The sequence below is a fragment of the Ptychodera flava genome (assembly GCF_041260155.1).
Source record: "Ptychodera flava strain L36383 chromosome 3 unlocalized genomic scaffold, AS_Pfla_20210202 Scaffold_27__1_contigs__length_13241970_pilon, whole genome shotgun sequence".
Classification (NCBI taxonomy): Eukaryota; Metazoa; Hemichordata; class Enteropneusta; family Ptychoderidae; genus Ptychodera; species Ptychodera flava.
The window spans coordinates 1,922,301-1,949,949 of record NW_027248281.1 but is presented as its reverse complement, the minus strand read 5'-3'; the positions used below and the strand labels follow the sequence as shown (position 1 = coordinate 1,949,949).

Genomic DNA, 27,649 nt, shown 5'->3' with positions numbered 1-27,649 from the left:
CAGCACTAGATATCAAAGCTACCAGATCAGAAGTTTCAGGAGAAAAGATTTTTGACCAAAAAAGGCAAAAATTGCCCCCAAAATAAAAAAAAATTGCCAGTTTCAACATACCTTCAAGACATTATATTGAGATTAATCTTAGATACCTGTATACCAAATATCAAAGCTATCAAATCAGTAGTTTTTGGATAAAAAATTTTTTTATCAAAAATTGGGAAAATTGCCCCAAAATTACAAATATGACAATATCAATACAATTTGTACAAGCATGACTGAGGTCATCCTGAGGAACATGAATATTAAGTTTCATAGCAATCAGACGAGCGATTTCAGAGAACAATTTTTTTCGACTAAAAATGGAAAAAAAACCCTAAAAATACAAACATGCAAATTTCATCCCCATTTTTGCACACATAATTTAGAACACCTAAAAAAATCTGCATACCAAGTTTCAACCAAATCTGACCAATACTTACTGAGTTTTAGCCATTTGCAGGATTTTTCCTTTTTTCCCCTCATTTGCATATTTTTGGCACTGACATGTTCATTTGAACAAATTCACATCTCCACCCCTAGGTGCACCCGTACACCAAATACTAAGACAGTAGGTGCTACGGTTTAGGAGTTTTTGATGTGGACGGACATACATACATACATACATACGTACATACATACATACATACAGACGACATTTTTCCACCTTATACGAATAACTCCCATTTGCATATATACATATGCATATATGGGAGCTAAAAAAACGGGCATAAAACGGGCGCCATTTTTGTTTTCCAATACCAGGCACTTTCCGGTCACCAACGCAAAACCGGGCATAAGCCGTGCGCCCGTTTTCTGACCGTTTTTGGCCATAACCGGGCACTTTCTGGTCACAGAAACAAATGGATGACCGTTTTATGACCGTTTTTTTTGCCACAACCGGTCATCTTCCAGTCACCATTATAAACTTTATTTTTTCACACAGGCACTGAACGGGCGCCCGGTTTAGACCGTTTTTGGCCATAACCGGCCGCAAACCGGGCAATAATACCAGGCACAAACCGGGCACTTTCCAGGCAGATACCGGCCACATACCGGGCACTTTCCGGTCAGCAGATTTGGTAAGGGATATCATACCATACCTCCATGGCTCTTCCGTTTATAACATAATCTAATATTTCAAGCAAACATTGCTGTACACACTGGAAATTTTTACCTGATATCTACTGCCTTTGTACATACAATAAGATTCCACAGTACACTTGGCACAGCATTCACCATCTGGTAAGATTTGATTCTCAGGATCACAGTTGATTGGTGGACAATCTGGTCTGTCACATTTTACTTCACCATCCTGAATAAATAGTAATTTAGTTTATCAGTATCGAAGTAATCACACCCTTTGATTCTTATTTAAGGCTACTATGTCTAAGTTAGTGAAAGTGAATATCTCTGTTTTCTTACCCCTTATTATCATCTATGTCCCTTTCTGTGGAAGGAGACAGAGAGTGCTGGCATTGACAGATACCTACCAAATGTTTACAGCGCCCTCTATCTGATAAAAGTCAGAAGTAGAGATGGCAAGGTTTCTTGCTTGTTCTTTGTAGTTTTCATTCACTAGTTGTCACCTCTCTAGAAGGGTCCATCTTATTTCTACATCTGACTTTAATCAGACTGACAACATCCTCAAAGTTAAAAGATGCATTTGTCCCTTAGAATGTCTTGCCTATATTCTGCAAAGATGCAGATCTTTGCAAATACACAAATTGATAGATATTGAAGCTAACATGCTAAAGTTTAAAATACATCATCACTTTCAAGGTGGCTGTTATACTTTTAGATTTTGGTCATGACATTTTTAGCTCACATTTGGTTTTACCAATGTGAGTTTATCGTATAGGCTGAAGTCGATGGCGTCTGTATGTATGTGTGTATGTATGTATGTATGTATGTACAGTATGTCCGTCAACATCAAAAACACGCAAACCGCTGCACGTTTCAGCTTGGTATTTGGTGTGTGGATGCATCCTGGGCTATAGATGGGATTTTGTTCAAATGAAGTCTGCATTGCCAAAATTATGCAAATGAGCTTACAAAATGTGAAAATGGTCAAGAATTAATAACTCTAGAACCGCTGTTTTGATTGCTTTGAAAATTTGTGTGCAAGTACCTTAGGTGAACCTTATACAGTTTTATGAATATTGTGAAGATATCCTTAATTTTGTATTTTTGCTGAATTTTTTGTGATTTTTCTCATTTTCAGTAAAAATTCTTCTTCTCTGAAACCGCCGGCCCAATCGCTCTCAAATTTGGGTTGTCTCTTTGAAAGGGTGTTACTCTTCTAATTTGTTGAAATTATGACAAAATTGGGAAAATTACTATTTTTGTGCAATTTTGTCTTTTTTGGTCAAAAAATCTTAGACAGTGTTTCCTTTTTAAAACCCCTGGACAGACAGCTTTCATATTTCGTACACATACGTACAGAGATGACAATAGTTAGATATGTGGAAATTGTCCTGAAATATAAAAAATTGTATTTTTAAGACAATATTGTCATTTTTGGTCAAGAAAACTTTATCTCAACATTACTTGTTTGATAGCTTTGTAATTTGGTATAAAGTCCCTTGTTTGATAGCTTTGTAATTTGGTATAAAGTCCCGAAAGATGTTCTTAGATAAATTTTCTGCTCAAAGTGTTGGGAAACCCCAAAATTTGTATATTTTAGGTACTTTTCTCAGTTTGTGACCTTAAATGACCTATACTAACCCAGGATATGTTGTGAGACAATTTTGAAGGCTGTGAACATAATTTTGTCATATTTGATACCAATTTGTAGGAAAATTTGATCCAGAAAACAAAGCTGAGGTGATTTTTTTCATTTTGGACCAATTTTTGCAACTTTTCTATGTAAGACATACAAAAACTGATGAGAAATTTGGATCCAGGATAATTCCAGATGTTGTAATCTCCACCCACAGTGGAAGGCATTTCACTATCTGTAACTAACTTAAGTGCTGTTTACATTAGAATGATAACACTCATGGCATTAATTAAAAATCTCCAAGGTTGTAAATGTACTTCCTGTCATTTGGTCTTATGTAATACCAAGGGGTGGAACATTTGATATGCAGGAGGGGGTAGGGTTTAGAAGATCAATGATGTAGCATTACTTTTTTACCAGATCCCTTGTGCATTTTTGCCCACTCCCACCTTTTCTTTTTATCAGCCTTCTCTGTTTTTTGTTGTTGACATTTGCTTATGTATTTAGGATCTGCTTCTCCCATTGCTATAGAAGTTGATATGCATGTTCCTAAAGATGACCTCCAGTACCTAAGTTGGAGACCTTATTTGCTTTTGTCATTCTTGTTTTTCCTGGTTTAAATATTTCTCGAATGGACCAATTCAAACCGAATGTGAGCACATAGTGTCCTTGACGGTATTTTTATTACATTGTCATTGTACTGTATTATAGGGTTATTCACAAAATACGGCCCTGTATGGACGAGGGCTCAGTGAGTGACGTATTGGACGAGCCGAAGGCGAGTCCAATACGTCACTCACTGAGCCCGAGTCCATACAGGGCCGTATTTTGTGTATAACCCTATTATTATACACCTCGCTCCATTAATCGTTCGTATAAACTAATTCTATGGTAAAATTTGAGGGATGCGGCACGCGCGATATGAGTGAAACGCGCGCGATTCGTTGGCACGAAGCCAATTAATTTTCAGTGCAGTACAAGCAAACTTCGCTGAATGTTTTCAATTTAATTAGTTTTTTAAAATAAAAATCAATTGCATTTAGACTCAGTTTTGTGTTTAGCGTGTTTTAAACCTTATACTACGAATACATTTTGGTGGAAGTTGTTATTATATCTATAACTCACCGTAAATAGTTTGTTTACATCCGATAATCGCTAGGTCAAAGGTCAAACAGGCGCGTCGCGCGTCTCCCGTATTCGGGACTCCGCGTACTATACAAAATACGGAAAGTTATTGGACGGTCAAACTCCCATAGGTTACGGCAGTAGGTGTATAATAATGTATTGTATTGTATTGTATTGTATTGTATTGTATTGTATTGTATTGTATTGTATTGTGATACCATTGTGATAACCCCACAAATGCGTGACAGCAAATTCATACATAGTGACTGCCACACACGCAGGCTAAGAATTATGTCAAAGTATGGATTAATTTAGGCTCAGATCAATCTACAACAGCTGAGTAAAAGCTGAGAATACTGTCACAACACAATGATGAAATCTCTCACATTTCATAATATTGCATCCTACGTAAGTGTTCCCTGGGTCATCAGCTGTGGCTTATTGATAAGACTCTCGCTCCAAAAATGACAATAGTAAATAGTATAAATTCCATTAGAATTTCCTGGTGAAGCTGGTGATCCTTGCATACAAACTTCATAATATCCTTGAAATGATTATCCCAATATCAAACTAAACCCATTGGATGCATTCATATCCTATGTTTTTACATCAATGTTATTGTATCTAAGTGATAAATGACTTACCAAGCAAATGCAGAGACTACAGCTATCAGCAATAGGTACAAATCCCTCACCATGTTTATACAGGTTATTCTCAAAGCTACATTGAGACAGTTCTTGTGAAGAAAAAATAGATAACAATGATAAATTTTTCAAAAAGCACATGCTATTGTGTTTCTAAAAATTGGCTATCACTCAACACATGTATGGTTTTTCATTCTTGTACTGCTATCATAATTTCTGTCACTATTGCCCCAATACTGGGGTTATATATGATGTTCAGATAAATACAAGTTACTACCATGATAACACAAGCATAACTACATGTTTTGGATGACACACATCACAGTCAGGTCGCTACCTTGCAACACTTTGTGAAACATACATCATCTTCAGGTCATTACCATGACAACAGAGACATACCTGCACACTTTGGACAACAGACATCAGGGTCTTGTATTCTTCTCTCTTCTGGACAGTCTAATTTGGCACATTCCTTGACATCACATGACACCTTACCATCCTGTGTTTATACAGAACAGAGCAAAATCAGTGAAAATTATGAAATCTCTGAACTTTGATATTTTCAGAGGTCATGGTGTTTTTGTTAAGTATTGTTAGAGTGACATAATAAATAGTTTCCAGTCTTCATGATAAAATTCTTTCATGGTACAACACAAATACTTACATGAACCAAACATGTAATGGTTCAAATTCATATTCTGATACTAAATATGTTGGCACCATTTTACAAGTGGTATAGCCACAAACTGATGACATCAAATCACCGTACACAAAACACAGACGCCTAGTAATTATGGCACTGTGTTTTGTGTACGGTGATTTGACGTCATTAGTTTGTGGCTATATCACTTGTAAAATGATGCCAATATGTTGGAACATCATGGACACTATGCTGAATGGCAAATTGCAATGTTCATGAATGAGATACAGGGAAGAAGTATCAAACCTAGCCAGGGTAGTTTGATTTGTAAATTTTGACATTCATGCAGACATCTGTGTGTTTGGTAACAAATGACATATCTTCAAAATATTTGATATCATTGCATATGGTACATTAGCTAGTGAAGTGAAATACTAATAACATCCCTGAAAAGGCTTCCCTGGTGTAAATTATGCAATGGTTGTGCTGACACCAAAGTCAAGTCTTTGGAAATCTGGATAGTTTCAGCTGCAATATTTTAATATTACAGAGTTCAGTGGTACCAATGAATGGAATATTGAAGACACAGAAATCTTTCAATCAGTCAAACTGCACAACAATATTATTTTCGGAATGACTATAAAATGTACCTTACTGTAGATTTTGTAATTTCTAGCACATATAGCAAGGTGAAAATCCACAGAGTCTGTGATTTCATTGAAATATAGAAACTTAAAGAATCATTTATATTGAAAAGTAAATGTGTTTGAGATATATACTCACCATACACATACATGATGTGCAAGGGTTCAGTTGAAATTGTGAACCATTTTGATAGACTATTCCAGTTTTGTTGTTCTCACAAAAACTTTCCAAAGGTTCGCCTACAACAAGACAAGAAGTTAAATAAAATACATGCTAGATCAATATCTCAGTGTTTCATTGATTCTAAAAGACATTATATGCCACTCACTGTTACTTATCATTATCTGACATATACAAAAATAGTGATGTTTTGATACAGTAGTAAAGTTAACATGTAATAATGAGTGTTCAGCAATTACATGGTGTGTTTTTATCTGCTGTATCCTCCTTAACAACACTAGTCACAAACACATTGCCAGATTGTGTTATGTTCAAGGACCTTTTGGCAGTTAAAGGCAAAATTGATGTTGCTGTTACACGTTGCTTCTTTGTGGAATAGAGTTGACATAATTTTTTCAGATAATTGCCTTTCCGTTGATTCACTAACAGTTCTTTCCTGATGTTTACAACTTTCTCTCTGATCTTGATCTGTATTTAAACTGTGTATGTCATTGCACAGAATGAAGACAATAAGGGCATTTACCACGCAGGTATCTTTCAACTGTAGTTATGTTATCTGCTGTTGATCTTTGCTTCATATAGAAAGGTGAAAATCAATCAAACAAAAGTTTTTTAAAACCATGCATACTCAGATGATATTATTGTTTACCAATTCAAACTGATTTTGTAAATTAACATTTCTAATCAAGCGGTACATGGGAAAGGCATACAGAATATGAATTAGCTGTTATAATGGAATTAGTGTGTGGACCAAGTCAAAGAGGGGAACTGATGGGTATCATAATGCTACAATTCCTCTGACCTTTGACATTGAATATTCATTATTCTTACCTAAACAGGCTGGGCAGCAGGATGAGGATTCCACACTGACTCTCTCTGGAGGACAGTTTGGAATTGGACAAACAATTGGATGACACAACAACAGTCCACTCTGCGAGGGAAAGACAATCAAGGTTGGAAACTAAGTAGAACTATCAATGTACATAACATATCAAATTTGAATTGACTGTCAGTCTATGCTAGATGTTTGACAGTCTTTCAAGAACAATCGACCAGATTTGTCTGTCAGCTTAACTAATGACAAGTAGATATGGATGTACCTGCCAGGACTAACAGCACAGAGTCACCTGGTGCCATTTGAATGAGGAAATTTGTAGGGTTTGCTTTGATAATTGTTGTGGAAAGAAAGACAAATTGAAATGAGGACTGGTTATTCAAATTGACTTTGAATTAATGTAGAAGTATTATTATGCATACATAGGTACTGATGATGAGACAATTTTCAGTCAAATTGAGTATGTGCGACTGATCTTGGGAAAAAACCACAGGAAAACAAACAGCTGCCTGGTGGCTGCTGCTATGAATTACATTGAAACAGACATATCTGAGAAAGGGATCCAGGTTGCATGATGCTTGAGTTGTAGTCAATTGTTTTACTCATTTTATCCATCATAGTTCTGCATCTAAGTACAATCAATGTTGTTGCCGACAAATCACACATCAATGTTGTTGCCGACAAAGCACACATCAATGTTGTTGCTGGCAAAGTACACATCATGGACAATTATAAAGAGCAAGTGTGTGAATTAAAACCTTACTGAGCATTGACACTCTAAACACTGGTCATCATCTGGTTTGAAGATGGCTCCTTCTTTGTATGTGACACCATTATATTCACAACCAATACAGGCTTGACAACACTGATTTGGAGAACTGACTGGGTTGTCACAAGGAGCTGGACATGTTACAGTTGTACAGGAAATCACTTGATCCTAGCAATGAAATACAGGGATTAAAAATTATTAATATTACCTACAGAGGAAAGTGGTTTTGAACACAGGGAGTAAATATGGAAGTTGTAACATTTCATCATTTCACCTTAAACTTGAACTGATACAAACTGAGAAAGATTGATTTGATGGAATTGCATTTTACAACCTGTCATTGATAAAGCTGGATGATGTCCATCAGAGTGAATTCTTCTCTTAGATAATAATTGAAGACAATACATATACACACATACAACATTGAGCACTTCGTATCTCTACTCACAAATCATAATTACAGATCAATATTTCCTTCTGAGTTAAAAAAAAATCAATTGTTGAATGTATTAAAATTTGTAACAACAAATTACAGGCTTCATTTGGTTGTCTCTTGTCCATTTCTGTCTTTCCTTGATTTGAGTTTTTAACTTTGTAGCGATGACATGTTACTGACATTTTTAATTGTTTTCTAACTGTTGTGTAACTGTTACTTCTGTTTTACTTAAAATTGCTCTGAACTTGTCTTCAAGTAAAAGTTGGAAGCTAGTTCTCTTACTGGCAGCCTAGCGCCAAGTGAAAACTATCCTTCTGATAACTGGAAATTTTGAATGACACAAAAACGATGTAATGTGTTTATTGTGATGCAGTGTATAGAATCTTCACTGACACATGAGAACTGATTTTTATAATGCTGTGTATAATCTAACTAACTTACATCACATATGCATGTTGTACATGGATCATCTGGTTTAGTCCACATCTGACCATGATGATAGGCTATGCCATCGTCATCTCTACAGTCTGGAAAAGAAGACAGACAGATGATGTAGTACTCAATCAATGTCTGATACAGAAATTGGTATTTTAAAATTCTTTTTTTAGCTCACATTTGGTTATACCAATGTGAGATTATCATATAAGCTGAAGTCGGTGGCGTCTGTATGTATGTGTGTATGTATGTATGTATGTATGTATGTATGTATGTATGTATGTATGTATGTACATACGTACAGTATGTCCGTAAACTTCATAAACTCACGAACCGCTGCTCTTTCGCGGTATTTGGTCTGTGGATGCATCCTGGGCTGTAGATGGGATTTTGTTCAAATGAAGTTTGCAGTGCCCAAATTATGCAAATGAGCTTAAAAAATGAGAAAATGGTCAAAAATCAATAACTCAAGAACCGCTGGTTTGATTGCTTTGAAAATTAGTATGCAAGTACCTTAGGTACACTTTAAAGAGTTTTATGTACATCATGAAGATATCTTGAATTTTGTATTTTTGCTGAATTTTTTGGTTGTTTTCCTCATTTTAAGTAAAAATTCTTCTTCTCTGAAACAGCCAGCCCAGTTTCTCTCAAATGTGGGTTGGATGTTTGCAAAGGTATTACCCTTCTAATTTGTTGAAATTATGACAAAATTGGAAAAATTACTGTTTGGGGGCAATCTTTGTCATTTTTGGTCAAAAAATCATAAAAAATATTTTCTTGTTAAAGCCCCTGGACAGACAGCTTTTATATTTGGTGTACAGATGTCCAGGGATGACAATAGTTAGTTGTCCTGAAATATACAAATTTGTATTTTTAAGACAATTTTGTCATTTTTGGTCAAGAAAACTTGTTCTCAAAATTACTTGTCTAGATAGCTTTGTAATTTGGTACAAAAGTCCCGAGGGATGTTATTAGATTCAATTTTCTGTTTAAAAGTGTTGGGAAGCCCCTAAATTTGTATATTTTAGGTAATTTTCTCAGTTTGTGACCTTAAATGACCTACATCACCCCAGGATATGTTGTGAGACAGTTTCGAAGACTGTGAACATAATTTTGTCATATTTGGTATGGATTTGCAGTAAAATTGATCCAGAAAACAAAGCTGAAGTAAATATTTTCATTGCTAACCAATTTTTGCAACATTTCCATGTAAGACACACAAGAACTGATGAGAAATTTGGATCCAGGATAATTCCAGATGTTGTAATCACCCCCCACAGTGGAAGGCATTTCACTATCTGTAACGTATTTAAGTGCTGTTTACATTTGAATGATAGTACTCATAGCATTAATTAAAAAATCCCCAAGGTTGTAAATATATTTCCTGCCATCTGGCCTTATGTAAACATCAACATAGGGATGGAACATTTGATATTTAGGAGGGGGTAGGGTCTAGAAGATTGATGAGGTAGCATTACTTTTTACCAGATCCCTTGTACATTTTTTCCCCACTCTTCCAGCCTTTTCTTTTTGTCAAGCCTTCTCTGGCTAATTTTTTTGTTGACATTTGCTTATGTATGTAGGTTCTGCTTGTCCTATTGCTATAGAAGTTGATATGCATGTTCCTAAAGATGAATTCGTTTCTTCACTTCGATAAAGTTTGTATGTGCAATGTGTGATAGTGAGCATGCGTGCCTAAGTGCTTCACGAACTCTACAACGTGTGGAGCAGTCTCAGTCAGAAATATGTAACAACTTAGCCGGCTATTGAACCACTCTTTTTTGGGGGAGTGGAGATTTAGCCGAGCGGTTCTCTCTGTGGCCTCTCCGCTAGGCGACTGATGCCATATGTTGTGGGTTCGAACCCGATTGAAAACTAGCCGTCTCCAGTACCTAAGTTGCAGACCTTATTTGCTTTTGTCATTCTTGTTTTCTGGTTTAAATATTTCTTGAATGGACCAATTCAAACCAAATGTGAGCACACTGTCCCTGATGGTATGTTTTAACATTAAACTGCTAATACAGGTTCATACTTTGGTGACACAAATACATGACTTTAAATAAACTGAAGTTATATCGCATAACAGATCAACTAAAAATTCAGAAATCCCTTATTGTTCAACATTTTTCTCCCATCAATACTTTCATTCAATTTCATTCTTTCAATGATTAAACTGAACTATTTAGCAGGGCATTGTGGGTGAAATTGATAACACTGGCTTCATCTTTGATGCATTTGCATTCTAGCTTTGATACAACATCCAAAGTATTAACATCCACACAGAATTGAACTGAGGAAAATTGTGATACTGATAGTGAGCCATTGCAAGTTGTTTGGGTGACTCAACTGTCAGGACATGTTGATACCATGGTGATGAAAAATTGTAAAAAGATGAGAGGTTACTCACCGAGACATTTTGGACAGCACTGCCCTGGTAATAGGATTGAATTTACACAGGTAATTGATTCACATTCTGTGATATTGCATGTCACATTCCCCTCCTGTCAATATAAAATAGTGGATATTTTCATAAATTGAATATACTGACAGCTACAGTTTAATTTGTTTATCATTGTCTGACTTGCTAATATTTCCTATTGGCATATTGGCTGGTTTAATTCCCCAAATAGGATATTACTTCAGATTGACCTGTGAATTCAAAGTCATCACTGAGAATTGTCATAGAAAATGACTCTGTAATGTAAACACTGAGTAAACTCAGTAGATAGTAAATCCTGCAATTCAATGATCACTGGACCAACAGAAAATATGAAAGTTTAGACAAGAAGGTTTACAGTTCTCCCTGTCTGGCAATCAGAATCCACACACAACCACCAGACTCTTGGTACGTTGTGAGACCTGATCTGGCAATCAGAATCCACACACAACCACCAGACTCTTGATACGTTGTGAGACCTGATCTGGCAATCAGAATCCAGACACAACCACCAGACTCTTGGTACGTTGTGAGACCTGATCTGGCAATCAGAATCCACACACAACCACCAGACTCTTGGTACGTTGTGAGACCTGATCTGGCAATCAGAATCCACACACAACCACCAGACTCTTGGTACGTTGTGAGACCTGATCTTATAATAAAACTAAATGCTACATTGAGTTGTTCATTTCTTGTTCATGGAAGATACGATTTGAAAGTCAAAACTTACCAATAGATTTATAAACAAGCATGTTGTTGCTTATGTCTATGAATACCAACAACCTCAAGTGCAGCATATACAACACATACTGATACACAATGGGGTCATGTCATTGAGTGAAAGATTCCAAATCATAGATAGTTTAAAAACACTTAATACTAAATCTTGGGAACAACAAACTTTAAAGGAATCAGAAAAGAACCTCTGAAATGACTAGTTTTTGATCAATAAAAACTAAATATGAAAAAACCACAGACAGTGATGTTTCTGACAAGAATATCACAGGATGATAAAAGATTATATGCTATTGAATAGCTTTGCAATATTGGCAGTAGAGATACTTCTTCATTTGAACTGTAAAGTGTTGGTTATAACTAGTATATTATGGGAAATTCAAATAATATCCGACTCATTGCTTTATTACAAACTTTAAAATTATATAAGTATGAAATCTAAGGATGGTATGGAAAGCTTCACTGAGCACAGCACTTTTTCTTTCCTTTTTATTCATTTTTAAGTCCCATTTTACAAGAAATGTTGACCTACCTGACAGAAACAGGATATACATGGATCATCATTAGGAATGGGATCACCACTTTCATAGAGGATGTCGTCATAGAGACAAAGACTGCAATTAGCACAGCAATCCCCCGGCAAAGTCAAGCCATACTCACATACTGCAGGACAATCTAAATCTCCACATGTAATTTTAGAATTTGGCTGAAAGGCAAATATCATTTATGTTATTGTAGGGTTTATACTGGCATTATCTCTCAGATATACATGTACAAGCTATAAAACTAAAACTCTGGAAAGGTTGGGGATTCTAGTCACTTGTCTAATTTCTTGAACAAAATGATTACAATAATTTCATTGAGAATCAAAATTGAAAACTGCAGAGTGTTCATTTGGTAGATACTTATATTATGATTGAATGCACATGCAGCAATATTTAGCATGCATTCCTAACTGTGCATGGCAGTCAAAAATGTGTTACAAAACAGTACATTGTAAAACACTAACAAGACTATAAAATACTATACTACATGCTGATATTATTATCAATTTCACAACTTTTCCTGTAAGTTTTTGATTACAGGTTTTACAACTTCATCTTACTTTCTCTGTTTACGTGTTCTTCTTCAGATGGCAATTACACAATGTCAATCAGCCAATACGGCAATTCATCAAGCTGCTTCAAAGGTATGGAAAACATAAAATAAGTATTTGCAATCAAGACTGCTGACACTAAGAAAAGTTACAACAACAAAATACAATATAGGCTTTTATATTCAAAATTAGGATTTACTCTTTGCATAAATCTACACAGTAACTACTGCCTGACAATATCCAAACTCTAATCTTACCTGACATGTGCACTGTGTACAAGGGTCATTTTCTGGTGACCACATCTGAAATGGTTGATATTCAGTTCCATCATCTGTTCGACAAACAGCATCTATAAACAAGTAACAAAGTATGAGTTCAAAGAAAATAAAGCTGTATTGAAAGAGTCATTGTTAATGACACAGTTCTAATCATAGTTAGTCAAATCCATTTTGGTAGTCATAGTTTAGATCTCATGCACATGGTGGGCACATAGTATTTACAGTACCTGCACCATGGTTGACTGAAATATAAATTCAATTCTAAGTCTGACAATCATGTATTTGTCATAGTTTCTGGTGGTGATGCACTATTGATATATAATTACTGGGTGAAAGTAACAAGGGTTAATGTCTTACAAGCTAAAAACCACAGCTTTTTTCAATTATTCATACTCTGAATCTTTGGGAAAGCCATCTATACATGAAAATTCCTATTGGCAATTGAATATAGTATTGCAAAATAAACTGCTATGTGTATGTTTATCAAGAACTGTGTTATTGTGCTGGACTTGGAAAAATTCATGGGATCATATTGCAAAAGTCAATAATTTGATTGTGCATCCCAACTCATACATTATCTTTGTGCCATGTTTGTAGACGTGAGTGTGAAATGAATCTGGACATATTATGGAACCAAATCTGGAAGTTGCCTTGATTCATAACATTGGAACTTTTAAGATACAGAGTCCTTCTCAATAGAAAATGAAGTTATGCAAAGTCAGTATAAGAGTATTACCTTCCAAATATAACACACCTATATTGAATATCATACATGGACTTGTGGTCACAAATTAAGTGGTTCATGATCTCCATGTATCAAATGGTACATGGGAATCCTAGGCAGCATTCAAATTATACATGGACCTAAATATACAAAGTGAATACCACCTAAACAGTACGCTGACTTAAATACCTTCACAAACTGGACAGCATTCACCTATAGCTTGCACAGTATTTTCACATTCTAGTGGTTCGCATGTATCAATGTTACTGCAGGCCACATTTCCGACCTGCAGACAAAAAGAGAAAATAGGACAACTGTAGTCTACAAACTTTACAGTAAAAATTACAGTAAATTTTTTTACTCATGATGATAATGTAACATGTATATGGCAGTTAACATTGTTTCTTTAAACAGAAGTTTTACAGCTGGACTATAGTCAGCACCACTTTTCAAAAGAGCATTTGACATATTTTAAATTCTAAAACCACTTCAAGACTGAGGTAAAGTTTTAACTTTGTTTCATGATGTATTTACTGCACATCTGGTGATAAGATCACCCATCTAAAGTAAAAAGGACTTTTCTCTTATTCATCAGGTTGAAAAACATTGCAGAAAAGCAACAATTATGTTGAAGATATTAACAAGACGTATTTGAATGAAAATCATGAGGACTTTGAGGACTTACAAGACAGAGGCATGTCATGCACTCATCACCGGGAGGATGAATATAACCACCGTGTGAGATGAAATAATCTTCATAGAGGCAATCTGAAAATTTTACAATAAGTTAGATAGTGTGCCCCTCGAAAGCAAAAGACTTACAACTTGTCCTCAAACTTTCGTCAATAAAACTTTCAACCACTCTCTCACTAAATAAAGAATAAAAAATCAAGGGTCACTGTGCCAGAGTTTGGAACTAAAATGACAATTTACCGAACATTCACAAATATTTGAAATTCAAAATGACCACCATCCCTGTGTTAACTCTTTGGGGGGATTTGATTTTCAAAAGAACTATGAATGTGAAAATTTTCTAACTCAAAGAGCTTTAAAATAAGCTCTGACAAGAGATAGACCAGAAAAAATATTTGGAAAATTTAGGAGTTTGAATATCTGTACTAGAGGCGCATTCTACCTTGTACTGTTAACATTGATTTTGAAGACTGATCATGACATGCTTCACAAATGTTGTGATCTTTGCAGTGATATACAGACTTCACCACCAATGAACTATTCAGAGCATGCTACTTTGATGTGTTGGGCCAGGGGTGCTGTATCAAGGGCATTTTACATATAAATTGCATTTAAACTGTGTTGAGGGGGCTGTTCTGGACAGTTGGCTACTATACATAAAGGTTGCAGTTAGCATATATTGGACTGTATATTTTACTCTCCATCACCTGTTCAGAATGGAATAGAACTTGGCAATATTTCAACTTAACACTTACCAAAGCATTCAGGACAACACGCATCAGGTGGTTGGAATGGATGTTCACAATCAACCTGACATTCTACTGGTTGACACTCAACATTACCAGATGTGCATGTACACTGACTACAGTTGTCAAGGATAGACGGAAAATTATCACCCTCTTGGTATGACCTGCCACCATATGTACAACCTGTGTACAAATTTATGGGAAATTAAAGGCAAAATTTAACTTTGCTATTTTTTGAGGTGTGCATTAAGTCTGGGACACCTGATTAACTGAAAAACTGAGAGAAAATTGAATTGCAAGTTGACAAGAAAACAGTTAATGCTTAAAAACACAGTGATGTAAAAATTTATGTATTTGTTTATTAATGCAACTGTCAAGTCTATTACATCTAAAAGAGCTGTGCACTGTTCAATTTTACAATACACTGTCCATCTGGCCAGGATGTGGAATTGAATGTCCATCTGGCCTGGTTATGGAATTGATTGTCCATCTGGTCGGGTTATGGAATTGAATGTCCATCTGGCGTGGTTATGGAATGGATTGTCCATCTGTCCAGGTTATGGATTCTATTTATATGATTGGTTAATTTCAAGATATTATCTAATGATGATACCATCAGACATGAAGTTTATGTGGGCATATGACACTGTAAACTTACCATTACAATCTGGACAGCATACATTTGGTATCATGACTGGACTGCTACATGGTACAACACATCTTATAGCTACACAGATAATATCACCATTATTCTAGGGAAGAGAGAAATGATTTCTTAGTTTCTGCTGCAATCTAAAAGTCTATTTGTCACCAAGGGGGAGAGCACAAACTCATTCACTTGAAGTATGTTATCTGCCTGTGCTATACTTCAAGTTGTATTTAACGTAAGTGGCCATTTGTTAAATAATACAAGCCGCTTGGGAGCGGGTACAGCAAAGGATCACTGAGAATACAAATAGAATAGGAAATTCTCCTACGTATTATATTGAAATGACGGACGCTCTCTTCAGCCATCAGTCAACATTTCAACACTGTTTAGTCTGCCTAGTGACAACAAATTATATTAAAAAATGAAATTTGTTCTAATCATTGTTGTTAAGAGGCAACAAATTTTTGCTTTACTGTAAACCAAAGCCATACTTATTAATGATAATCATCTCTTTTACCATCATAAATGTGAACACATAATCTGTTAGTCCATTTCATTACAAATGCTGTGTATCATCTTGCTATTAGCACACAAATAATGTAGTTGACTTTTGTAGAGAAGTCTACAACTGTCATTGTATCAGCTGTTAAGCAACCTATTGGCCGATACAGCTCTGCTGTGATATGTAGAGAATCACTATTTGTGACACATGTGTTGATGAAGAAGGTGAAAATCTTGGATAGCTCACTTCTGGATGGCCTGACTAAAAATGTCCAAAATAGCTGCAAAAATACCCAATTGAAGATTTCATCATAATGTGAACATATCACATTAAGATAATCCCTGAGAACACGTCAACCAAAGCAGCTATGAGATCAGTGATTTTTTTGAGAAACAAATTTTTTGACCAAATAGGGAGGAAACACATTCAGCACGTCCGCTTATTGCACAGTGCAAAATTTTAACCTGCACAGTGCTGTGCACATGGTAGCGGCACAATTCAACTCAAATTCATAGGTTTGGGAATGACCATTACTCACTGCAGGAAGTACGGAATGTTTTGAAGTATATTTTGTAAAAATGTAATACTTTCTCTCATTTTTCCTTGTGTTAATGTCAAGGTGTTGTGAGGTCAAAGGTCAAATAGCACCAATGACACCTAAAGTTATTGTATTCTACGTCAAAGTTATTGGACTGCACATCCTCTAATACCGGAACTTAACTGTACAACAAAACTCCATAGGTTACAGACACATGCTATTACAGTATTGAGATCTCACCAAACATGTGCAGTTTTTGCATGGGTCATCTCTGTCAATCCATTGCTGTCCAAATGGATAGAGTACACCAGACTCTGCTATACACCCTGGAAGTTGGTTACACGTGGGACAACATTCACCAAATGCTATTGTATGATAGTCTTCTGAGCATGGTAGTTCTGGACACTGAGCATATTCACACACAACTTTGGTATTCTGCAATTACAAGTCATTCATTTTGCATTACTGGTGTTGAAAACATTGGAAAGATGGCATACTTTGGCTTGATACTGTAGCTGTCCACTTTGTATTTTGCTCTGTGGGTTACTTGGGAAGACAAACTGCCACAGGGCACAGTGAGATAACAATATTCTACTATAAAAACTCAAACACTGACAGGATACTGGAGCACCTGTGTGTGTGCACTGTGACTGTGGCAAAACATAAAGAGTAGAAACACAATCATATCAATCTGATGTAGAGATATCTGATCTCCATTACTTTGTCGGCTGTAAACCTGGACAGGGTGACTCATATCAAAAGTTTTCACAGTATGAAAATATTTAACTTTCACACTGACCTAACATCAGCCCAGGTAAAATTCTGTATAATTGACAACCTTGTCAATTATTTTGTCAACAAATTTTTGAACTCATCTCATGTTGGTTTAGCAGTGCTAGCGACTTATGAATGGTGAGTTTATGCAAATCTTCATAAATAAAGACATAAAGCAACAATTTGGATATGTAAGTTTTACTTTTGGTCTGGGTGACAAACTAAATCTACATACTATGTTTTGTCCTTGGGCGGAACATTCACAAAATGTTCATTTTTTAGATTATTTAGACTCAGAATTTCAAATAACAATTCCTTGATTTGGAGTTGACATCTGATAGTCCTGGTTGATCAACAATTCTGATCATACTGACAGCTTCTATGGTACAAACTTTGTGAACTATTGATGGACACAAAATAAACTTGAAAATTAAGCCATTTTTTGTAAATATGTTGACTTCTGAATGCCTGTTCTTGGAAGTCCGCTATTGACAGAATACCTTTGGCAATCACACTACAAATTTCACTTTGTGTTACAGGACCAGTAGCTGCAACTTTTGATGATTTTCACTGGTTTTGTGTTGGTCAAGAGCAAGTTATTGTTCTACATTTAAAAGCATGTTGACACATCCACTACTTACCAGTAGCTTGTACACACAGCATGTATATGTAAAGGGCAGAGCTATTATTTACATGTATATTGTAGTCTGAACAAGAATTCAATTGTCAACATCAACTATGCAGTCTACACATGCAGAGACCTAGCTGTATATTGTAGATATCAACTATGCAGTCTACACATGCAGAGACCTAGCTGTATATTGTAGATATCAACTATGCAGTCTACACATTCAGAGACCTAGCTGTATACTGTAGATATCAACTATGCAGTCTACACATTCAGAGACCTAGCTGTATACTGTAGATATCAACTATGCAGTCTACACATTCAGAGACCTAGCTGTATACTGTAGATATCAACTATGCAGTCTACACATTCAGAGACCTAGCTGTATACTGTAGATATCAACTATGCAGTCTACACATGCAGAGACCTAGCTGTATACTGTAGATATCAACTATGCAGTCTACACATTCAGAGACCTAGCTGTATACTGTAGATATCAACTATGCAGTCTACACATTCAGAGACCTAGCTGTATACTGTAGATATCAACTGTGCAGTCTACACATTCAGAGACCTAGCTGTATACTGTAGATATCAACTATGCAGTCTACGCATGCAGAGACCTAGCTGTATACTGTAAATATCAACTATGCAGTCTACGCATGCAGAGACCTAGCTGTATACTGTAGATATCAACTATGCAGTCTACGCATGCAGAGACCAAGCTGTATACTGTAGACATCAACTATGTAGTCTACACATTCAGAGACCTAGCTGTATACTGTAGAAATCAACTATGCAGTCTACACATGCAGAGACCTAGCTGTATACTGCAGATATCAACTATGCAGTCTACACATTCAGAGACCTAGCTGTATACTGTAGATATCAACTATGCAGTCTACACATTCAGAGACCTAGCTGTATACTATAGATATCAACTATGCAGTCTACACATGCAGAGACCTATCTGTATACTGTAGATATCAATATGCAGTCTACACATGCAGAGACCTATCTGTATACTGTAGATATCAACTATGCAGTCTACACATGCAGAGACCTAGCTGTACCGGTATACTGTAGATATCAACTATGCAGTCTACGCATGCAGAGACCTAGCTGTATACTGTAGATATCAACTATGCAGTCTACGCATGCAGAGACCTATCTGTATACTGTAGATATCAACTATGCCGTCTACACATGCAGAGACCTAGCTGTATACTGAAGATATCAACTATGCAGTCTACACATGCAGAGACCTAGCTGTATACTGTAGATATCAACTATGCAGTCTACGCATGCAGAGACCTAGCTGTATACTGTAGATATCAACTATGCAGTCTACGCATGCAGAGACCTAGCTGTATACTGTAGATATCAACTATGCAGTCTACGCATGCAGAGACCTAGCTGTATACTGTAGATATCAACTATGCAGTCTACACATTCAGAGACCTAGCTGTATACTGTAGATATCAACTATGCAGTCTACACATGCAGAGACCTAGCTGTATACTGTAGATATCAACTATGCAGTCTACACATGCAGAGACCTAGCTGTATACTGTAGATATCAACTATGCAGTCTACACATGCAGAGACCTAGCTGTATACTGTAGATATCAACATGCTTTGGGGAGTAGAACAAGAAACTATCATTACATTAAAAACAAAAGTACTGAAAAACTCATAAAAAGTTACAGTGTCCTTTAGTTATTCTTTAAGAGTGGTATGAAGGGCATCATATTCTCAATTGTAAATGCATGTTGTGAACACAAGAATCAGATTAATTTCTTTGTAATGTACTTTCAAATACCATCACCAGCCATTGAATATTCATCCAACCCTGATCATAGTGAAGATTGACTGCTTTATAAGACATCTTTATCTGGTTTGATGGTATTCATGGTAACTCACCAGACAAGTGCAATTAGTACATTCATCAAGCAACCACATACTACCAGATGAATATGTCACATCGTGTGGTTGAAAATAACAACCTGAAATAAAATCAAACATGTAAAAATTTGACAATTGAATCTGAACGATCTGATTTGAGTAAAGGCTAATGCAAAATGATGCGATGAACACAAAATACACCAAACACTCAGTGTGGAAAAATATTGCAAGTTTGAAACAAAGAACTGCTTCTATAATCTCAACATATCCATTTCATAAAAGCATAGTTTCAGAGTCAGACATTTCATCCATAAATCAATCTGAAATACCTACTTTTGAGATCAAACAGGACTGAAATTTTGTACACGACAGTGATTAAAATTGAAGCAACACAATCTAATCTTATTACTAGTGAGTCATAAAAAGTCTTTTTAACTCTATTACCCTTTCTATAGACACTTCAAAATATTCCACATCCTAAAGCACTTCAAAGTGTATATTCACATATCTTACATTCCAAATGTAAGCGCCTACAATTCATAGATCAATTTAAATTTTGCCTGGAATAGATCCCAAGCCTACAGCTTGGAATGACGTATACTCACATCTTACACACTGTATTGTACTAAAACCCACACCTGTTGCTACATCATTCATCCATGCTTGTTGCTACATCATTAACCCATACCTGTTGCTACATCATTCACCCATGACTGTTGCTACATCATTAACCCATACCTGTTGCTACATCATTAACCCATACCTGTTGCTACATCTTACACCTATGACTTTCGCTACATTATTCACCAATACTATGTTGCTACATCATACAGTTTATGTACCTTGGATTGGTTGACAACTACGTCCATCTGATTGGAGGGCAAAGCCATCATAACATGTACACATGAATGAACCATCAGAATTAATACATGCTTGTTCACATATCTGTAGCCCTTCAAGTTCACATTCATTGATGTCTGAAATGGAACAAAACACAATGTTAAGCTGCTATAGGCCAGTTAAGAAGAATGAAAGCTGCAAGTAGCCTTGCCGGGCCCAAGCAATGATTCTGATATACAAAAGTACACTTATTAATGACAATATGAGTATAATTTTACTTCAAATGTTGTGTTGGTTTTAGAGAAGATATTTGAACATTATTCCTTGGTTATCATAGGTTTTTTGGCAAATTGTAATATGACCACCAAATCATGTGACCGATCCTAACCCATTTGGCAAATTTTCAAGTAGTTACAATAATGATTATGTGAGTAAAGTTTTAGTTCATATGCTTCATTGGTTTTGGAGATTGGTAGAATTTGGAACATTATTCCATGGTTATCATAGGTTTTTCACAAAAAAAACCCCAATTTGGTCGCCAAACCAAGAGAGCGATCCATATGCAGTTTGCAATCTAAAAAGTACACACTCTAACGATAATATGAGTACATGTTTATTCGAAGGGCATGTCGCTTTTGGAGAAGAAACTTTTTTAGTATTATTTCATGGCTGTTATAGGTGTTTTGCAAATACCAATATGGCTGCCAAACCACAAGATTGATCCAAACGCCTTTCACAAACTAAAAATAACTCGTACTTATGATGATATGGGTAAACTTTCAGTTCAAATAGTGTTGGTTTTTAGAGTAAAACATTTTTGAATATTTTTCCATGGTTATCACAGTTTTTTTGCAAAACTGCGCTACTTTGACCGCCAAACCGAGTGGTTGATCTTGATAGTACTCACACTAGTGATGACATGAGTAAAATTTCAGTTCATTTGGTGTGTTGGTTCTAGAGTTTAAGATTTTATAGATTAAATTGGAGTTAACGAAAAATCCAATAATGTGGCCAGGGTAATGTGATTTTATTTGCAAATTTTAAAGAACAGAGGATATACTTCCTTACATCAAATTTTAAATCGACCAGACCCCTTGATCATCAGGAGAAGCCATTTTCAGCTTTTTGAAAAATCAATGGCCGCCAGGTCAAGCAAATAATTGAAAATTCAAAGGTCAAATGCACCACCTCTCATTGGCCCTGATCACTGTGCCAAGTTTGAGAATTGTACCTGCAGCAATTTTCAAGATATAGGCTGGTAAAGAATTGACTGTAGATTATAAAGCTGCAAGCAGCATTTGCTGGGCCCAAGAAGTTGCAATGGTTGAAAGTACTGGCACTGATGATGCTATGTTAAAAATTTGAGTCCAAATGGTCTTTTGGTTACTGTACTCATCCGAGTATAAGCCCTGATTTCAAGGATTTTTGAAAATGCAGTACATCTGTGTATAAGCCCCTACCCAGTGTAACTCAAAGACAGAAAGGTTAGGAGAGTATATTTGGTCATTAAAATTGGTAAAATTACTTTAAGATAATAAAGAAACTTTTAAAGGATGTTAAAGCAATGGGAAACTGGAGTTCCCTTGACAGCATCGTAAGGAAAATGACACGTTTTTCCAGTTCTTTCTTGATTCTTTGACCCTGCTCACCCCGTCCCCTAAATAGAATAGTCTCACTCACGTCTGCCACTGTTTATTTTTATTTATTTTTATTCACAACCACAATGTTTTCATCCTCCAAACATGCAGTTTCTTTTGTTTGAAGCAATTATCCTTTCATTTGTGAAGACTTTCCTGGTGACTATTACAATTGTCACTGCAATGTTGAGAAAATTACATGCAGCAGTTTTTTAGATTAAGGTGGACAAAATAAATGGCAGAAGAAAAGGAAGAAAGAAAAACCCCAGTAAAACCAATAAGGGTCCCGCCGCTAGGCTTAAGCCCATAATTACAGTCAGCCAATTTGCCAGAAGCATGCTTATACCTCTATGATGCAAAGTAGTTGTTACCAATAATAAATGCCAAAGAGTTGGGTCTCAGACTGGATGGTTATTTCAATATCAGCATGTAACTTTGTGTTACCATAGCAGGACTTAGACTGAACATGTAAAAGCTTAGAAATGACATGAAGTCATCACTGTCTCACATCTACATACCACAGTACAGGTGTACACTGGAAGCAGTCTTTATCATGAGATTAGGCACATCTGATGTGCCACATTTATCCATGTCAAAGGATGTGTCAACACTGTCCTAACTAATTGCACCATAAAGTTTTTGAAATTCAGAAGTCACTGACATATCTGGCTAATTCAACTTTAACCCTTTTTCTGCCACGTCCGTATTTCACCGTCTGGTCAAGATGGTTAAAATTAATGAAACACAACATATTCCATATGGTGTATTTTAACATAATATTGTACATTTGAAGGCTGTTGAAAACATAAATACTGTAAACTTGTTTTGTGGGGACTAAAGATGCTATAACATACCAAGCCAAGTGGGTGAAAATACGTCATGTTTTGGCTCAATACCGCTTTTTACTGACTTGGCTGATGGGGAAGTGATACAGTTATTACTGTCTGGCAGGAAAAGGGTTAACTCAAGGAGAATGTCACCAGAGAATATACAATGTTTATTTACCTTGACATGTGACTCCATCTTCAGATAGATAGAAACCCTCCCTACAATCACATTGGTAACTCCCAAAGGTATTGATACAATCTGATTGGCCACAGATATCTGGTATGAGGCATTCATTGACGTCTGTTGATAAAAAATATTTATAGAAATTGAAGTCTGATGATAACGAGGAATAAGATGGTTTGTGTACTTTCAATAGATTAATATTGAGACAGAGGTGAACTTGCATTATATTGTATTGTATTGTATTGTATTGTATTGTATTTATTGTATTGTATTGTGTTGTATTGTATTGTATTGTGTTGTATTGTATTTATTGTATTGTGTTGTATTGTGTTGTATTGTATTGTATTGTTGTATTGTATTTATTGTGTTGTATTGTATTGTATTGTATTGTATTGTATTGTATTGTATTTATTGTAATGTATTGTATTGTATTTATTGTATTGTGTTGTATTGTATTGTATTGTATTGTATTGTGTTGTATTGTATTTATTGTATTGTATTGTATTGTATTGTGTTGTATTGTGTTGTATTGTATTGTATTGTATTTACATTACTCTCCAACATATGAAGCTATGGACATGGTACTCAGTTGGCATGAAATCAATCCAGGGATATCTGAGTAATGGATGTGCAAACGTGCAAACGGATTGACGGATGGACAGAGCTCAATTCATCAGATCTCCTGGATTTCATCCCTGGGGACTAGAATTGAGTGAAAAGAGTTCACAAAAATTCCCTTAAAGTACAAAAGTAATTTGACTGCTTGTCTATTGAAGGTACTTACATACTCAATATCAGAGTAAATGTTCAAGAGTTTGATCTGTTACCATTTGCAAATTTTCTCAACTTATTTGCATATACTTCACAAACTAAATTCTATGACAACAGGTACTGGGTGCTGTGCTTCAAAAGTAATTGATGGAAATGGACAGACATACATCCTTACATACAACACAACATCAGCTGCTCTTGCCCTATTCATATACAATGGTAGGAGAATGTCAACATATTTTAGAATGTCAACATATTGTAGAATGTATAAATTTACCGTGACATGTAATTCCATCTTCAGAAAGATAGAAACCCTCCCTACAATCACATTGGTAACTCCCAAAGGTATTGATACAAGATGCTGGACCACAGATATCTGGTATTATGCATTCATCAATGTCTGCAAATGAAGAAAGAGTATCAACAACTTTGTTGCAGTTTTATTTGGACAGTTGTATGTTAGATACAGCTATGTGAAACCGATGGAACAAGAATCTTCAGGGATCATGATCAATTTTACCCTGAATATTTACATATGTATATCTTGCTATAGTTTCATCACATTTGAATAAAATTGGTCCAAATCAAATACAATGCTGTCTGAAAGATACTTTTGAAGGAAAAGTTGTTATGCCAAACAGGGTTATATTTGCCCAAATTACAACTTCTTTGTTAAATCAAAAATGAAGTGATACATCTGAAGGTGACAACATTGCAAATTTAAAGGCTAACGTTTGAGTGCTTTTAGAGCCAAAAGAAGTTTTGACCAAAAAGAGTGAATTAGCCCCAAAGATTTTTTCACAAAAAATTTCTTAAACTCAAGTAATCCATACGCACCAGCAAACCAAATTTTAAAAAAGAAAGAATCAAAAAGATTTCAGTAATAAAATTGTTTACCTGAAAATACAAAGTTGGCCTCAAAATTTCACATACAGAGTTTATTATCCCTTCATTATCACCATTTTCACCAAAATTAAATGAAGTCACCTCATGGTACCAATACAACAAATTTGCAAGCCATGACAGATCACTAACTTTGTAAAAAAAGTTTTTACAACTAAAAGTAGGAAATCAGATGTCAAAATTTACATATGCAAATGTGACCATCATTTGGACAAGTTGATATGCCTTGGAACCTTCATCAAAAATTTTACAGCTATTTGACAATAACTTTGGAGAAAAATGATTTTTACCTGATACACAAATAATGTTTCAAAACTTGTCATCATTTGAACAAAGCTTACAATATAACCTGTGAGAAGAATATGTTTGGATAAATGACAAGAAAATTTATCCCTAAAACTTACAAATGAAAATTTCAAAATCATTTGACTATAATGTCCTTCCAAGGGACTTGAATAATAAACATCATAGCTTAGGTATGACATCTTTGGCTTTTGAAACGAAGATTTTTAAAATTTGTTTTAGGGGAAATGTAAAAACAATCTCAAATTTTAAACATGCAAGTTTTATGCTGATTAAAATGGACCTGAGTGTGGCCATCCATATAGACCCCAATACTAAATACTTACGCTTAAAGCCTACCTGATGAGCAGGTTTTTTAAAGTTTTGAACTTATTTGTCAATAAATACTTTTTTCACACTCGTGCAAAAACAGAAACAAACTGTTCCAAGGTAATCAGTGAATAAACTTTCAAATACTGCAATGGATGGACATACATATACACAACTGACCAACATAACTGATCCAAGTATCTCCACGTTCCACATGCACACAGCTGCCAAACGGGAATGAAAAATATCATAATTGGAGTTTGGAGACTTACTTAAAAAGAGCAGAGAAGTATTAGGATATGAACGCTAAATGGGCAGTTGTTAAGATAGAGGTGTACCTGTATTTATTTTAGTATACACCTGCCTCTGTCACCTATGGTGTTTCTTGTTCAGTAAATTTGCATGTCAGTAGACACAGAGTCCAATAACAGTGATATTCAAGTGTTCTGGAAGCTTTTTGACCCAGGACCTCACAGCAAGTTTATGTAAACACTTGGAAAATATGATCTTGTATTTATTTCAAAATATGTATACATCACACAATGATCAATGAAGTCATACAGTGTTCAAAAGTTTAGTGTAAAACCTATGAATTTGTATGAAATAATTCTGCTAACCTTCTGTGTGAAATTTTCGATCTGTATTCTTGGCTGAGTCATTGAATGTTTACCTAGTCTGCACATGATGTGCATACCGGGCATTCTGGAAACATAATTTACTGTATAATAGTGTATGTATTGTATTGTCTTTCTTACCTTCTTCACAAGTTTCCCCGGTAAATCCTGATAAACACTCACATACTCCACCATTGCACAGCCCACCATTCTTACAAGGTGATAAACAATATGCTAAGAAAAAATTTGATATCAATTGTCATAATCACAACATTCTGACCCTAGAAATAATACAGTAATCGTACGTCTCACTCAAGTTCCAATTCTAGCTGTAGTTGTGGTATAAACAATGGTACATATTTCACTCAAGTTCCAATTCTAGCTGTAGTTGTGGTATAAACTATGGTACATATTTCTACATCATAATAAAATCAGAGTAGACATCATGACATGACTTACGTTCAGTGCAGTCATCTCCAATGTATCCAGGCAGACAGAAACAAGTTCCTTGGACACATGTTCCTCCATTCTGGCAAGCTGGATTGCATGGAATCTCTACAACAAAGAACTAAATAGTGTAACAAATGCTGTGTTCCATATTGATCACATTAAATAAATATTAAGTATCAAGGTGAATTTCCTTGATGTACACTGCATTTACACTGTATAAATCAATAAGGATGATAACTTGACTCATGTCTGTCAGAGTTTGGATGAATTGACAGTAACAACACAAAGTATCATCCAATAAAGCACTGGGAACACTTTTCAAATTACTGCAATGAAACCAATTACACAAATCACATTTCAGTAGAATACTACCAATTGTTTGAGAACTTTAGTGGAGAGAAGGGTTCATATGAATCACATCACATAATGAAGTACTCTTGGGTGAAAGAAATTAACAACAAGTGACCTAGCGACCGATATAGCTCCGCTGTGTTTATGTAGAGAATAACTATTTTTGACACATGTTGATGAAGAAGGTGGAAATCTTTGATAGCTCAATGCAGTGACCAGAAAAAAGTGGCTAAAATAGCTGAAAAAATACACAATTGAAGATTTCATCATACTTTGAAAATATCACAT

At 35.5% G+C, this 27,649-nt stretch overlaps 1 protein-coding gene across 26 annotated transcripts in view; it reads right to left on the bottom strand.

Moving 5' to 3' along the window:
* The window catches only part of LOC139126300 (kielin/chordin-like protein), a 141,197-nt gene that overhangs the window by 13,039 nt on the left and 100,509 nt on the right, over window positions 1–27,649 (bottom strand). For all 26 annotated transcript variants that reach the window (XM_070692345.1, XM_070692348.1, XM_070692347.1 and 23 more), the window contains 21 exons: window positions 27,020–27,115; window positions 26,702–26,794; window positions 24,709–24,831; window positions 23,655–23,777; window positions 21,015–21,149; window positions 20,191–20,273; window positions 17,106–17,300; window positions 15,835–15,928; window positions 15,186–15,359; window positions 14,423–14,505; window positions 13,927–14,023; window positions 12,993–13,084; window positions 12,172–12,345; window positions 10,872–10,965; window positions 8,471–8,556; window positions 7,588–7,761; window positions 6,821–6,920; window positions 5,948–6,048; window positions 4,924–5,023; window positions 4,525–4,616; window positions 1,211–1,348 (listed from right to left, as the gene is read on the bottom strand). In XM_070692345.1, the coding sequence (XP_070548446.1) occupies window positions 1,211–1,348; window positions 4,525–4,616; window positions 4,924–5,023; window positions 5,948–6,048; window positions 6,821–6,920; window positions 7,588–7,761; window positions 8,471–8,556; window positions 10,872–10,965; window positions 12,172–12,345; window positions 12,993–13,084; window positions 13,927–14,023; window positions 14,423–14,505; window positions 15,186–15,359; window positions 15,835–15,928; window positions 17,106–17,300; window positions 20,191–20,273; window positions 21,015–21,149; window positions 23,655–23,777; window positions 24,709–24,831; window positions 26,702–26,794; window positions 27,020–27,115 (2,447 nt within the window). The remainder of the gene's footprint in view (window positions 1–1,210; window positions 1,349–4,524; window positions 4,617–4,923; window positions 5,024–5,947; window positions 6,049–6,820; window positions 6,921–7,587; window positions 7,762–8,470; window positions 8,557–10,871; window positions 10,966–12,171; window positions 12,346–12,992; window positions 13,085–13,926; window positions 14,024–14,422; window positions 14,506–15,185; window positions 15,360–15,834; window positions 15,929–17,105; window positions 17,301–20,190; window positions 20,274–21,014; window positions 21,150–23,654; window positions 23,778–24,708; window positions 24,832–26,701; window positions 26,795–27,019; window positions 27,116–27,649) is intronic.